This window comes from Myotis davidii, unplaced genomic scaffold (genome assembly GCF_000327345.1).
Source record: "Myotis davidii unplaced genomic scaffold, ASM32734v1 scaffold641, whole genome shotgun sequence".
Classification (NCBI taxonomy): Eukaryota; Metazoa; Chordata; class Mammalia; order Chiroptera; family Vespertilionidae; genus Myotis; species Myotis davidii.
In genome coordinates, this window is record NW_006293232.1 from 2,050,482 (window position 1) to 2,066,514 (window position 16,033).

Below are 16,033 nucleotides of genomic sequence, written 5' to 3' on the forward strand. Positions count from 1 at the left end.
GAACAGCTTCCTCTGTCTCTGTGGTCCCTTTGGCGGCGGGGTGTTTCAGGACCGGGCTGTTCGAAGGGGTCACACTCAGCCGGCCGCGGGTGGGCAAGGAGGCCATGTTGGGCCAGAAGAGTTCGGTGCTCTTGTCCGTCTGGGTGCTGCTGTCTTTGCTGCCCGTCTTGGCGTGGGCGCTGCTGGCCGACGTGGCGGACACTGTTGGGGCCGGTGCTGTGGCGGGCGGGGCGGGCAGCGCGGGGGTAGAGGCGTGCTCGTGGTGCTCCTTCCCCAGCAGCAGCCCTGAGGACGGAAGGATAGCTTTTCAATGCTGTTCTTTAATACCAACCAAATCCCTCATCTTGACTCAGGACTCACCGAAGGCACTTATAAGCACTGACTCTGTGCCTGACCAGTTGAGAAGCACTGAGGAAATTTAACAACGGAAAAGACCTAGTCCCCTCCCTAAAAACTTATAGTTGTTTTTAAGGAGTTGCAAAGCAAACTGATTATAATCTAATATGATAAACAGTGGGATAAAATGACTCCAAAGTGGCGCGAGATACCCAGTAGCCAGTGCCGAGGGTGGGGGATCCTGCAAAGCTGCCTGGAGTTGATGCTTGCTCCGCCTCACGCAGGGCCGGGGAGGGCTGGCCTCGAGTCGTGGTTGTGTGCTTTAGAAAAACGGAGTCCCAGGCATGGCCCACTGGCCTGCTGTGCTTCTGACCGGCCCACAGTTCCACCCGTCTTGGCACTGGAAGGCCTCCCGCAGTACCGGGGTCAAATACAGCCTTGTTTCCAGGTCAGACCGACACCCAGGAGACCCAGCAGCTGAGAGCCTCGGCCCGAGAGGCAGGAAGCCAGCCGGGCCCTGGGATGAGCCACTTCGGCCTCTTCTCGCGCGCGGGGCCCCGGGGTAGGCAGGCTGGGGGCAGGAGCGAGGAAGCGCTGGAGGGAAAAGGCAGGCACGGTGGGCAGTGCTTCCCCTCCTCCTCAATGTCTCCCTGCAGCGCTGGGCAGGACAGCTCCGTTTTCATTTAAATAATGAAACACGGCACACATTCAGAAACGTGCCAGCACTCCGAACACTAGCTTATAGAATGCGGTCAGCACAGTCAACTGCTTGTTCATGCGGCCGAATCAGCCAGCAATTCATACAGTGTCCTCCCCAGGGCTGGCGGAGGTGCCATTCACAGAAACACAGAGCAGCTCGGTGTGCCCAGCTGCGTCCTCCCACGGAACGTGCCTCTTGGGGGCTTGGATGTGTTGTTAACAGAGGATTCCATTCCGCGGGTGGGGCCTGAGGCTGCTTCTCTAACAAGCTCCCAGGCGAGGCCGGTGATGCTGGTCCACCGGCCACACTCGGAGAGGCCGGGGACTTCGCACACTTCACCTCCCTCCGTACGTCACAGCAGCGCTGAGGTAGGCCCCGTGTTGGCCTCTGCTTTCCAGACGTGGAAACGGGAGCTCAGAGAAGTGGGCATCTCACAGCTAAGAAGGTGCAGAAATGGGATTCAGGCCCAGCTGTGTCCAGCTCTACCCAAACCTGTGTTCTTCCCTCCTAACCAGCTGCAGGTTGACAGGGATGCTCTTGTGGAACTAGGTCACTGGCCAGTCATCTCACCCGAGCCCTCGCCATCAGCAGGGCGTACACTGTCACCCCCACCCCCTTCCAGGGCCTGTTGGGCAAGAGATGGTGGAAGCAGCGTGGGGACTGTGCAGAGGCTGTGTCTGCTGCCTCTGCCCTGCCTCTCAGAGAGCCTCTCTGGTTTTGTGACGCGTGGACACCAATGACAATGGCAATAATGGGAGGAACACAGTGCAGAGAACACAGCAATTCTTCCTGCAGACTGGGTCCTCTCCCAGGCCTGGTGTAGACCTGCAGATGCCAGGGACATAGGCACAGAGACCAGAGAAACGCCTGACTGGTTGCATGTTGCAAACGGGCCTGGGCAAACGGGCCTAGGTACCAACTCACGGGCTCCCTAACTGTGTGGGGAGCTAAGTGTCCTGCAGGGGTGGGGGAGAGGGGGGCGCCTTTGATGATCCCAGCTGCTGTCCACCCGCATCCTCTTTGAAGTGCTGTCCTCAGAGCGCAGGGGCTGCTGAGGCCACCTGTGGAGGCACTTCACTCGGAGATTCTGGCTAGGAGCCTTGATCCCCCGACTCTGGCAGGTTCATACTGGAAGCTCTTATCTCCTCTGGCACGAAGCAGCCAGGCTCCTCTGGGGTTCTGTGCTGACAAAAACTGGCTCTCGGCTCCACAGATAAAGAAAACACACTCTGACCCAGGGAAATGCATCAAAGGAGGCAAGACCCTGCAGCTGCCAGAGTGCGGCGGGGGGGCCGGGGGGAGCACATGTGTCTGGGAACGCTGCCTGCTTCCTCTCCAGACCCGGTGAGCCGTCGACAGGCTGGCCCTCGCCCCAGGAAGCCCATTCGTGGCTAACACCACATCTGCAGAATTATCAAAACTCTGCCTGTGCAACAACCATGCAACCACCAGCCTCTCACGCACGCACACTTCCTCCCTGTTATCTCATTTTGCTCTCCCCACAGCCCCGGGGCAACAGGACAGGCACTGCCCTGCTTTTCCAGGCGCAGAAGCGGAGGCAGAGCAGTCTGACAAGTGGTCGGGGGCAGAGCCAAGTTCAGAGGCCTGACGTCTATGGGCTTTTCCATTGTATGCTGTGAGGGTCGGGCACTTCCACTTTCAACCGTGATGGTAAGTACATGAGTCAACCCATGGCCAATAGCCAATCTGGTGGTATAGCCGCTGCCTCCATTGCTCATTCAGTTTTCACAGCCAAAGTATGATTGGTTATCCTCCCCATTACACAGATGAGTAAACTGAGACTTGGGAATACTCAGCGACATTTCTGTGACCCATGAGGGGCCATTTCTGTGACCCATGAGCCAGACACTACAAAAGTGTCAGGACTTTTTCCACCAGATGAGGTTGCCTCTCAAAGCTGGTGTAGCTCTCTCTTGCCTTCCAGACCCTTGACCCCAGCCAGATGGAGTCGTGGGGCTCACCTATGCTCCCCTTCCAGGTCCTCTCTTCCTTCTTCTCCTCCGCTAACTGGCTGCTGGTCAGAGAGGTCTGGCGGGAGTGTGTCCCGGTGGCCGCAGCAATGGAAGGGACGGAGCGGGCGGGCCGCAGGCTCGAGGAGTCCGCCTTCCCGGCATCTTTGCGGGATCGCTGCTGAAGGACCTTAATCATGGCATCCCTCTCGATGATCTTGGCATGGAGATTTTTAATGCTGAATAACAAAACAAAACAAAACGAGTCACAATCACACTCCATTTGGCTAGAAAAACACGAAACGTTTTTCAGGTTGCCCAGGGACTTGAATTAGAATTCAGGATGGAGAATGAAGCGCAGTAAAGTCTTCAAACATTTCCTATCTGCAAAGTGTATAAGGTGGATCTTTGGTAGTAGATCAGAGGGGTGCACCTCCTGTGGCCCCTGGGGAGCCCCTGGGACTTGCTGGGAACCTGAGGACATAGGTGAGAAAGGCGTGGCCTCCCAGCGGAGGCTCAGAGGCCCGCTAGGAGGGCCTGGGTCCCTGGCTGTGGGTGGGAGAGCAGCAGGAAGCCTCACTCAGGGCCAGCCTTCCACGGAGGTCAGTTTCCCTATTTTCTCAGAAGATGAATAGGTTTTCTGGGAGAAGTTAATTTTCCCCCCAAAGACCAAAAATGAGAATCAGAAAACACTCGAGCTCTTTTCAAACTCAGAGAGTAACTTGCCGCGCCTGCCAGCTGTTCAGAGCAGGGGCTGGGGCTGGAGTGTGAGCCCAAATGCGGGCCTGGGGGTCGTGAGGTGCGTGGCCAGGGTGGAGCGCGGTGTCACGGCCGCGCACGCGGCTGTCCTTACGTGTACTCCATGTCCTGACACCTCCTGGCGGCCTGCACCACCTCCTCCTCCTCCTGCCAGATGTGGGCCTCCAGCGAGGCCTCGCCGTAGCTGCCATTCCGCGAGTGGTTGATGATCGTGGTGTCCCTGGCAACACAGGACACACGGAGGGTGATGCGAACGCTCACTGAGAGACGTGTGAGGTCACCGCACTAAACATCTCTCTCCACACACTCCTTCCCCCGCTTTCCCTCCTGGATCCTGGCCCATTCCCTCCCTCAGCTTGGTAGAATGGAGACAGTATCTAAGAAAAACAAAATAAAATCCCACAGTAACAATTCCCTGCCCTCTACCAGCACCACCGTGGATCACGCTATGACTATGGACGCTGCACCTGCTGACACGTGGATACTATTATTATAGTTGGTAGGGTCTCTCGTTCACACTTATCCTTTCTGACTTTCTCAATCGGAGTTGAAGTTTTATGGCTGCTCCTTACCCTCACAGCAGCTATTTCAGTATTTCACAGTAAAACGGAGACTCAGTAAATACTTAAAGCGGATACTGGTCCTCTTGGACAGAGAGGCTCACGCTGAAAGCTCCCATCCTGCTTGCTTTCTAGCTCGCTTCTCCTTGCATGGGCCCCTGCCTGGGACTCAGGTCCACTCGGCCTGACAGCCACGCCGGCAGCACCGCCGAGAGATGAAGACACACAAGACACCCGTCCTTGGAGAGTGCAGCGCAGGGTGGAGGACGGGAGGGGCAGACATGGGGAGATTAAAATGTGGAGCTAAAAGCAGGTGTCTTATGGAAAACAACTGGCCAAAGAGAACTCTTCCTGTCGCTGGTTTCGGCAATTTGATCGCTCCTAGTTAACGACGGCTGCTGAGAATAGGATCACTGTGCCCTGGCCGGGCGGCTCAGTTGGTCAGAGTATCATCCCGATACACTCAGGTTGCAGGTTTGATCCCCAGTCAGGGTATATGCAAGAATCAACCAATGAGCCCAGCTCGCAACGGCTTTTGCAGAATCGCACGTCTGTAGGCAGCCAGAGCTGGGGAAGCCTTGCATGCGGGGTCCCGCCTCCCTATGCCATGCTCTTGCCATTAAAAACCAAAGGGCATCACCGAGAGCCATGCCCCAGACCAAAGCCGGCAAAGAAGCCAAGCCCCTTTGTAACTCTAGGATGGTTTGTCCTCTTCCACAGGGTAGAGAGGTGATTTACTGATCACCTTACAGAGCAAAAAGCTGAAAAGAAAAACATCCCAACTGTGTAACCATCAAGAAATACTTCCAAGAGCGTCAATGTTCCCACCCGGACGGTCCAAAGACTGAACTGGGGGCTGCAACTCCCTCCCCCTCTCGCATCACGACTGCAGCTTCGACATAGCAGAAGTCTCAAATGTCCATCCCCACCCCCAGGGGCTCGCTTGGATGGGGTTCTGTGGGCTGTTTCCCCTCAGAGCACAGACCTGCATGAACAACACTCGGGCACTAGGAACTGATTCCCAAGTGGCCATGTCCCCCGTGAATCCGCAGGTCTCCCGAGACGCGAGTGTGCCGTGGCGCCCAGCGGAGGCATCGATGCCCCCATGGGTGGCACTGCCCTCTGCCCAGTCCTGGAGGCATCAGGTGAGCGTACTGCTGGCGGGTCTTCTCTATGTGAGGATGAACATGAGAGTCCATGGGCGGCTTACGAAGAACCCCCTCTGCCTCAATGGGCCTCCTCTTCTTCAGTAGAGAAGAAATAACACATCCCAAAGAAACGTGGGGCTGACCAGCCCAATATTATGGATGCACCTTTGAAACTCGAGGATGGCCTCCAACTACACCCGTGGTCGGCAAACTGTGGCTCGCGAGCCACATGCGGCGCTTTGGCCCCTTGAGTGTGGCTCTTCCTAAGCCTTAGGAGTGCCCTAATTAAGTTAATAACAATGTACCTACCTATATAGTTTAAGTTTAAAAAAATTTGGCTCTCAAAAGAAATTTCAATTGTTGCACTGTTGATATTTGGCTCTGTTGACTAATGGGTTTGCCGACCACTGAACTAGACTAATCCTAAATTTTAGTGAATTCCCAACAACTCCGAATGAAATGTAACTTATTGGCAAAGGGCAAAGTCGTGGGAGGCAGGGTGAGGGAGCGGCAGTGAGAGAGAGAGAGGATGGGCAGAATGCGCGGCCGCCCCAGCGGTGCGGGCGATCACGCGTGCAGGTGAGCGCGGCGATCAAGGAGCTACCTGCTCACCCAGACAGCAGAAGTTTCACAGAATTATTCTGTCAATTATTGAACATTTTGAGCCAATTTTGAAAGAAGAATAAAGGTTGTGCACTACAGAAAGGAAAGAAGGCAACAGAGGTCATAACAGACGGCAGCAGAAAACAACTGCTGGCCAAGTGGAATCGGGCTTGAAGGCAGACAGGTCTCCCTTCCCGCGTGGCCCCACCACTGACGAGCAGTGCGACTCGGAATAAACCGCCGCACCTCCCTAGCCCCATTTCTTCACCTGCAAACGAGGGTAATAACAGTCCCTCCTTCCAGGGCTGTCAGGAGGATGAACTCTTCTTGTCCGGCCCCTGTCACACACCAGCTGCTGAAATAAACTCTCCCAACATCACACTTGAAGACAGAATAGTAGCCCTGGCCGGTTTGGCTCAGTGGATAGAGCGTCGGCCTGCGGACTGAAGGGTTCCAGGTTCGATTCCGGTCGAGGGCATGTACCTTGGTTGCGGGCACATCCCCAGTGCGGGGTGTGCAGGAGGCAGCTGATCGATGTTTCTCATCGATGTTTCTAACTCTCTATCCCTCTCCCTTCCTCTGTATGTATTAAAAAAAAAAAGAGAGCGAATAGTATCCCGCTGTGTGAATGCACTTTACCTAGAGGAGTGAAGCCCCGTGGGACCCCAGGCTGGCCTCACCTCTCAGCTGCGGCGGTGGCTGCGGCGTTCATGGCAAAGTGCCGGATGGTGCTCTCTTCCAGATACTTCTGCTCCCACTTGGTCATGTCGGCCTCCAGCGCCAGGATCCGCTCCTCCTTCTCCCTCACAAGTTCCATGAGGGCCGGGGCATTGTATTCCAGCATGCTGGCTGGCGGGCCGTTTCCATGTTTCTAGAGACGCAGAGAGAGAACATCTTGATGCGAAACGGGGGCTTGATGCGAAACGGGAACCGTGTCTGCAGCTGCCTGTGTGGAGCACAGAGTTCACCCAGAGCCTCAGCCCGTTCGCACACCTTACCATCCCACTCTCACTCCCTCTCCAGGAGGGATGACCAACCTTCGCAGATCCTAACACCAGGCTACCTCACCTACCAAATTCCTGCCTCATGAATTGTCATGTAACTTTATCGTATAAATAGACAATATTATCCCAATTTTACAGAGGAGAAAACTAAGCTTCAGAGAGGCTAGAAGAACTGCTCCATGTCTCTGAGCGACAGCAGGGTCAGGATTCAAACCCACGTCTGTCGGTCCATGCGGTTCTGCATGACAAGAAGTGGCTTGTCCAACGTCCTGCAGCTCATTTATACCAAAAGCAAGAGCCTCCTGGTCTGGGGCACTTTCTCCCGTGTTCTCAGAAGTGATTCCAGGTGTTTGTTTTCCCAGAGGCTGGGAGATAAAACGGAGAGGCCCAGGAACTGGGAGCGAGAAGCCCTGACACGCGTGCTCTCCCGGCTGCAGAGCTCTCGTCTGGGAAACAAATGAATACCTGCCCCACTTAGAAGCCTGAGAGTCAAACAAGATAATGCACATGAGAGCATTAATAAACTCTCAAGGGCTAAACAAAGTAAGGAGCTGCCAGAAAGTCTGAGATGCAAGCTCAGCCCGTTCTTGTCACCCGGGTCTATAAGACAAGGAATAGAGCGGATGTCTTATCTGGATGCTCACAGAGGAGAATTTTCACGTTTCAGATTTTTTTTCCCTTTTAACTCAGGCATCCTATTTCCTCTAAGCAGCACGACTTGGAGGACGATGGGGTTTGAGGAGGTTCTGACTTCAGGGACAATGACTTCATCCCAGCTATTCCACGTCCCCTCCGGTTTACCCAGGGGTCACACACTGCAAATGCAGAGCTGGCTGCAAGGTGAGAGAGGCACTCTCAACCACACACAAGCTCGGGCTGCCCTGATGGAGTCTCATCCTACCAGAGAAAGAAGAGCAATGGGCCCACAGGCTTTTGTAAACCGTATGTTTGTGTTCAATTTTTTAAAGCTACAAATAGCAACTATTCTAGGATCTTGCCAGTGACTAACATTTAATCAGGAGTAGAGCGAAGGCATGCACCTGTCCTCATCCACCTGTACACAAAGTCACGGACTCCGGAGCCAGCACCTGGCCTCAGGCAGGAGGACATCAGGTCCGGCAACACAAGAGCTCCCTTGTTCTCAGAAACGGTCCAAGAAAAAGATCCCACAGCCTCACTCAGCTGCCTCCACGCTGGTCAGTTTCTCTCTGAATCCTAAGGTTCCCATCTCAGCTGGTTTATTCATTTTGAGCTCACATGAGTCTTCATAGAGCACCTAATTCAGGCCATTAAGACATTAAATAAAAGCATGAGTTTCAACACTCAAGCATAGCACAATCTAATAGGCAAGCACGCCGGCCAGGACAACGGGCCGACGGTCAGGCAGGCCAGCTTCTGCTGCCCATTCAGTTGATCAACAAATATTTACTGAGCACGTACTAGTACACCATGTGCTGGGAATACCACAGTGAACACATTTCTGTCACCTTTTCCAGTGGGACTGGAAAAGCTGGAGTAAGGGAGGGATGTGGGAGAGGGTGCCAGGATGCCCCGGGCCTTGCACATATTCTGAAGGTCATGATGATAAAACAACGATAGCTATTCTTTCTCAATGAGTTGCTCAGTGCCGGGGACTGTGCGGATTTTCTTATCTGAGGTTATACGTGTAAGGTCAGCATAACGTATTGGCCCATTTTAGAGACAAGGAAGTTGAGGCTCAGACAGCTCACTTACCCAAGGGCACTTTCCTAGTAGGAGGAGCAGGCAGGAGTCACCCACCTTGGTCAGTCTAACCCTGGAGTCATCCTGTGAATCAATTGACTCCATGTCGCTCTGTCACCTCCAGTCTACCCACTGTCGGGAAGGTTCCAGGGCACCTCTCAAGATTAACCTTGGCTCATGTGGGGGCTTTGTGTTGTTAAGGATATGGGTGGAGAAGTTCGGCTGTGTCCTGGCATCAGTCTAAGGGCAGAGCCCTTGTGTGGGTCTTGATTTAATAAGTTCTTTGAGCTACTCTCTCCAACGGTCCCTTCAGAATAACGCACTATGGGGAGTGGCTTTGTTGAGGGGGGATATGACCAGGAGCTCTGTTACCATGTGACCTCAGTGTGACCTTCCTACAAAGGTCAGATAAATGCCTCTGCAGCTCAGGAGTGAGGAGCAGGGTGCCGGTGGGCTGGTTACATCCAGGCAAGCATATGCACTAGCTGCTGTAGAGTGAATGAGGAGGAAGCTGATCAGCGAGGCCCCTGGGTGCCTTTCCCAGAAAGGCCGAGTTTCTTGGGGGACCTCAGGCACTGGAGTGGACTAGAGTGGACTTCGGGCATCCCTGCTGAGAGCCAGCAGGCCTGCACTCACCACACCGTCCACGGGCTCCAAACTTTGTAGTATACTAGAGGCCCGGTGCACGAAATTCGTGCACTGGGGAGGGAGTCCCTCAGTCCGGCCTGCACCCTCTCACAGTCTGGGACCCCTTGGGGGACATCCCTCTCGCAGTCCAGGATCCCTCGCTCCTTACCGCTTGGCTCGCTGCTCCTTAGCACTCTGCAGAGGCAAGAGAGGCTCCCACCACCACCACCACTGTGCTTGCTAGCTATGAACTCGGCTTCTGGCTGAGCAGTGCTCCTCCGGTGGGAGTGTATTGACCAAGAGGGTCAGCTCCTGCACTGAGCGCCTGCCCTCTGGTGGTCAGTGCGCATCATAGTGACTGGTTGTTCTGGTCATTCCACCATAACAGTCGCTTAGGCTTTTATTATATAGATTCCACATGGAACTGGCTAGAAACTCAAGGTTTTGGGGTGAATTTATGTGTAATAAAATTTTTACCTTTTTTGGTTATAGAATAACTAGAGGCCCGGTGTACAGATTCGTGCACATGGAAAGGAAATTAATTAGAAGAACTATTTTAATATCGCTATTTGTCCTTTATAATAGAAGCGTCAACCAAATTCATGATTGACAATGATAGGTGGAAACACACACATGCGATTGGCGCCAGCAAGAGCTTTATATGTATCGTGCATGCGTGCGTCAACTTAGCCTTGTATATATACAGATGTATGCTCACTGACAAAATGATAGAATACAGAAGTATTCAAGGAAAAATTAAAAAAATAATACTCATCTTTTTAATGAGGAAGTAAAACAACAAGGAAACTTATAAGAGATGGATCAACAGGCTCATGAAAAGAAACATACTATTTTTAAAGAGATGCCGAGATAAACAAAGTTCTGTTTAGCTCTATATAGATCATCTCCCCTCTTTTTGGTCTCATGTCAGCCATAACCAGCAGGGGGTCTTCTGTCAGCCCCCCAGGCTAGATCCAAAATGCAAGCCAAGTAATTTTCCTGGAGAGCCTCATTATGAAACCTTTGTCTTTCTCGCCAGCCCGCCCCCAGGTACTCCCAGATCTGCCAGCAGCCTTTAGGCATGGCAGGGACTCGTGTCTGCCTGTCTGAGAAAGCAATGGGCATGAGGGTGCATGGCTCTGAGCGTGCACACTCTGAACAGTCCTCTGTGGCAAGGGATATTTTTCAAATCATTCTAACCTCACATTTCTCCTTGGTACACAGCAAGGATAATGGGGTTGAGTCTGGCTTTACAGCATTCAAAATAGAAGGTCCCAGGATAAGTCACCTAACCCTAGGGGCTGGGGACACAGGAACTGGAAACAAACATTCTCTGCAGCGCTGAGTTTTGCCCGTTTTGCCAGCCAACGGTTCGTGCGGCTCACCGGTGCCAGCGCGGTGCCAGCTTCCGAGAAGCCGGCCCTCCAGGGGGAAGGCTCAGACCTCAGTAACTGCACATGGGGAACAGCTGGAGGGTGGCCCACAGGCCAGGGAAGGCAGCCCAGGGAGGACGGGGCAGCAGTCCAGAGACAGACTCACCCTTCCTTACAAGCCACCAACTAAGCCAAGGTGGTGGGCGGCCGGGTGGGTTCCTTAATGTTCTGGGCGATCTCACCGACACCTCCTCCGCCCGCCAAGTACACACGCCCGGGAAACGTGGGCGCCGGCCATGAGAGAGGGCGGGGCCGGCCCGCGTGTGCTCTTTCAAGTGTTTCCAAGTCTTTCACCCACAGCCACTGTGCCCCGTCCAGTAGGTAATTCCACGGAGCCGTCTTGCATTCCCCTGGTTCCCGACTGAGGGCGCACCCTTCATCGCTGCAGAGGGCTTTGCCCACCGCACTGGCCGACGGCGCACGGCCAGTTGCTCACTGGAGCCAGGAGTCTGACAGCCTGGGAGGCTCCCAGTCCAGCCACAGGGCCGTCCTGCAGGCTCGTCCCCTAGCCGAGGCGCACGGAGCCCGGTTGGGGCATTTTACTTGAGCTTATTCATAGCTGAGTTACGCTAACTGCTGCTGCCAGGATGAAACGAGGCAGAGGAGCAGGAGCTTACGGCCAATATTACACTCCAGGGATCGTCCTGAACGCCTTCCTCTCCTTTACCTCAGACATGCACTGATGGTCAGGCCTTCTAATCTTCCCCTCTGCCCGCTCCCCCTGGATTCCCACTGCCACTCCCCGTGATGACACCAACAGCCCTCAGGCCGGCCTCCTTCCCGTCGCCATCTGCCCCCCAAGACACCCCTGACACCACCAGAGCACTCCTTCCCCAGCCCTGTGCACGACATTCCTCTCCAGCTGAAAAACTACCATCGTTGGCTCTGTTGTCACAGGACAAAGCCCAGTCCCTCACCTGGACCACACGCCTTCCATGGCTGGCCTCATCCCTCCAGTGCCACACTGGGCTGCACCCTGCTGCCCCGAACTGCCTCTCTCCTTGACATATCCTTCCTCTACTTCTGATGTTCTCCCCAGAATGCCCCAAAAACTCATCTTTCAAAGTCCAACTCAAATGTCCTCCTCTGGGAAGCCGTCTGAAGCCACATTCCCTGATGCCCAGCCGTCTTCTGTGAGGACATCACTCCCGTGAGTGGACTGCCCGTCCTCCACTGGCCACTGTGCTGGCTCACTAAGACAGGGAGCTCTCCTTGACCCCGGCACCCCCAGTGCCGAGAGCGGAGCCTCATGTGCAACCTGCCGTCTGTCAGCCCCGCCCCCGGCCCCCGTACCTGCTGGGTCCTCAGGGCGTCCAGCTCTCGCTCCAGCCAGGTCCGAAGTCTCCGCTCCATCTGCTCCCGCTTCTCACATGCGGACTGCAGCTGGGTCAGCGCCTGCTGCAGCTTCTCCACCTTCTCCACGTAGGCTTGCTTCTCTCGTAGCTGAGCGGAGGGAGAAAAGGAACCCAGGATCGGACTGGCGGTTCTTAGCACCGGTGTGGAGGGAGACCAGACTTCAACTACCAGTGCATGTGCTTCCCTGCTCCTCCCACTGCCGTGAGCTGGCACAGAAAAGGGTTAGACACGGCCACCAGATGTACCTCACGCGGCTGGGATGCTTGGAATCGAAGACCCTACTGGGGCACCTGCCTTCAGTTATTGGTACAGCTCTGAGCGCAATCCTCAGTTACTGCTTAGTAATTATAGCATTTGCTGGCATTGGAAATGGGGTTAAGAGTTTTTAATGTTATGAGGAAATGCTTACTCTACAATGTTAACTGAAAAATCCAGAATAAAAAATTATATACAACATTATCACAACTCTGTCGATCTATCTATCTATGAAGAAAACAAGACAGATAGGAAATACTTAAAAGCACTAACCAGCCTGGTTAGTTTGGCTCACTGGTTAGAGCAACGGCCCGCGGACCGACTTCTGGTCAAGGGCTTGTAACTCAGTTGCGGGTTTGATCCCCGACCCCAGTTGGGGGGAGTGCAGGAGCAACAAATCGATGTCTCTCTCACATTGACATTCTCTTTCTCTCTCTCTCTCTCTCTCCCCTTCTCAATGGAAAAAATATCCTCAGGTGAGGATTAGAAATCAATAAAAAAATAAAAGCACTAACCATGTTTATCTGTATGGCTGAATAGACATTTCTCATTTTCTTTATTCTCCTCTGTATTTTTCAAATTTTCCATAATAATTATGAATTACTATTATAATAGAGAATTGTGTGTTTATATGCACGTGTGCCCATGTGTATGTCTGAATAAAGATTAAAATTTCTCATTCTAGGTAATTGTGGAGTAACTTTCTCCCACAGGTTTGAGCCTTTACAGAGGAGCTGACAGCCCTGAAGAGGCCAGAGGGCATGAACACCCAACACAACCACGGAGGAGATGGAAATTAAGGTCAAAATGACCGTTGGAAACGTCACGTCCAGTATGGACTGAGAATCCAGATGAACAATTTCAAGTTCTTATCCTCAGACTTTGTTTTCTTCCAGCGACAAGTTTGGGCCGTGACCATGAATCCTAGGCATGTTTCTAACTTTCTGAGAAGTGGCTGGTGTCAAAAATCAGGCCGAGGCACTTACTTATCTGGTCCTGAGTGGGGAGGCCAGATGCCATTTCCTGTCATTCTGCATCTGGGCATGCAAATGCCTTGCAGGTGACTCAGATCCTGGGTTTAACCCATGGCTGCACTGGCGCGGGGGAACATGCTGGGATGTAAGAGGTGCTGTGAGGGGGTTCTGACTTAGCAGGCTGCACTGTCCTGAGCTAAGCCTGTGTCCTAGCCAGAGCCACTGGAATAAAAAGGAAGTGCTTCTGATCTTTCAAGGGGAGTGGCAAGGGCAGCAACTTTACTTATTTTTTAAAATATATTTATTTATTATTTTTTAAAATATATTTTTATTGATTTCAGAGCGGAAGGGAGAGGAGAGAGAGATAGAAACATCAATGATGAGAGGATTATTGATTGGCTGCCTCCTACATACCCCCTACAGAGGACAGAGCCCGCAACCCGGGCATGTGCCCTTACTGGGAATTGAACCATGACCTCCTGATTCACAGGTTGATGCTCAACCACTGAGACACACCGGCTTGGCAAAATAGCAACTGTATAGCCTTTTTTTACACCTGCTCTTGGGATCAATTTTCATATGGCTCTTTAATTCATTGTGCCTTTGATTGCTTGATTTGATTTAATAGGCACGTGAGGTCCTACTAACTGCAGGTTCTTGTTATAGATGACTTATCTGATCAAATATTTTGTGAGTACCATTCATATACCACTTACCAATTTTCTAAGTGTGTAGGTACTAGAAGAGCTTTGATCCCTGTTGGGCAGAGTGCACACTGTGTGTGCCCAATGCCCGGAACAGCACCTGGCATCCAGCAGGTACTCAATAAACACTTGTTAAGTGAATGAATTAATATTATCTCTAATCAACTGCAAGATTCTTGAAGGCATGGCGCTCTCTCATTTACCTTTGTAGCAACCTTAAGCCTCGCAAGGAGTATATGATGATGAAGATGGTTGATAATAACGATAATCATAGTCAGCCAACATTTTAAAGCACGACCATGCCAAGCTTTGTGCTTTATATATAGTATCTCACTTAATCCTCCCAATAACAGTAAAAGGCACACTCCTTGATTATCTCCATTTAAGGGATGAGGAAACTGAGGACGAAAGAGGTCACGTGACTGCTCAAGGTCCCAGAGCTGATACATCCATCCTGGGTCATGAAGCTTGCTCATTGTGGTCTGGCCCGAGAGGCCCAGCTCCTCACCATCTTGGGGAGTGATGGGAAGCACACACAGGAGCCATCTGGCCTGAATAAGGCCCTTCAGAAGGAACCTTAATAAGAACAAGGAGTGTGTCTGGGAGCCAGACACAGGCATTCGGAGAGGCTGCACACAATCAAAGACCTTATATGGATATAATGACAAGATCTACAATAGTGATCAGAAAGAACCTGTCTCCAAGGACTTCACAGCTTTTACTTTCATAGAAATTAAAAAAAAGATTAAAAATGTATAACTTCCCTTTGTTCCTCACACGGAGAAGGAGCCTCAGTAAGTGATTTCATTATAACGATAGTAAGGGTCCTCGCCTCAAAGCAGACCCCCTGTCTTTCAGGGGCTGAGGTCATTTTCTGGGCACGTGCTTTCCTACCTGAGGAGTTCCTCCGTGGTGACAAGGAAGGTGCAGGGAGGTTGCTGCCTGGGATGGCTCATGCTAGCATTCACACGGTTTCTACACAGGACGTACAGGGCTGAAAAGGCTTCTCATGGACAAGACCCTGGGAGACTTAACAGTCTTCCCCTTCAGCTGCTTTAACCTTGACGGTTGCTGAGACACTGAGTGACCTGGCATCAGGAGATGTTTCTGAAGGAATAGCTTTTTGTTTTCAACAGCAGCAGCAACAGTTGAACCAGTCACGGCACTGTTTTCTGCACGTTGGGCAGCAAGCAAAGCAGTCTGCGGAGACCCTCCGGGCCATGCGCCTCCCGACTGGGGGCTCGACTGTCCACATGGCTCCTGCCTACCCGGCCAGACCTTGTCTCCTTTTCTGACACCGTCTACAGCCTGCATCCCCTCACTCGGACCTCAGAAGGGGACATTCTACCTCCACAGCCAGGAGTAAAGGAAAAGTCTACCTCACAAAACAATCTAAAGGGTTAATCTCATCAGAAACTACTAATCCACAATGCTTACGTGGGATCACACTTTCCTGGATCTGGGGAGTTGGGGAGTCATTGCAGGCCGAGCCCACTTCTGAAAACTGGAGACAGGCTTGTTGAAAGCCACCCCTGCTCCACCCCACGGAGGACTTTTGCCTTTCTCAATGCTATCAGGAGTCCAAAGACAGAGTAATTGAACTCTTTTTTGAAAAATTGTTAGTCTGTTTTCTGTACAGAACCAGTGGTTTCCAGTCCTCCCACTTCTGTCTAGCCCTGAACACATGCCAACCAGCGGGCTGCAGGCGGGGCTGCAGGCTGAGGATGAGCTCTCTGCTGATGGTATTCATGTGTGCCGTTCAGACTTTGCCTGGCTCTGGGTTGGATCAAGTCTGCTATTATTAATTTTTATTTGGGAGATCTCCTACATTCCCCCCTTTCCCTCCATCCCAACTCAACTCCTTGGAGTTGGCTCTAGTTGA

The 16,033-nt window shown here is 52.6% G+C and overlaps 1 protein-coding gene across 1 annotated transcript in view; it reads right to left on the reverse strand.

Annotated features, from left to right (window-relative positions):
- Positions 1-16,033, reverse strand: part of AMOTL1 (angiomotin like 1) — a 164,776-nt gene that overhangs the window by 1,313 nt on the left and 147,430 nt on the right. Inside the window, exons 11-15 of the mRNA XM_006766867.2 lie at positions 12,156-12,305; positions 6,757-6,947; positions 3,860-3,985; positions 3,019-3,245; positions 8-285 (exon numbers count right to left, since the gene is read on the reverse strand). Of these exons, the coding sequence (XP_006766930.2) occupies positions 8-285; positions 3,019-3,245; positions 3,860-3,985; positions 6,757-6,947; positions 12,156-12,305 (972 nt within the window). The remainder of the gene's footprint in view (positions 1-7; positions 286-3,018; positions 3,246-3,859; positions 3,986-6,756; positions 6,948-12,155; positions 12,306-16,033) is intronic.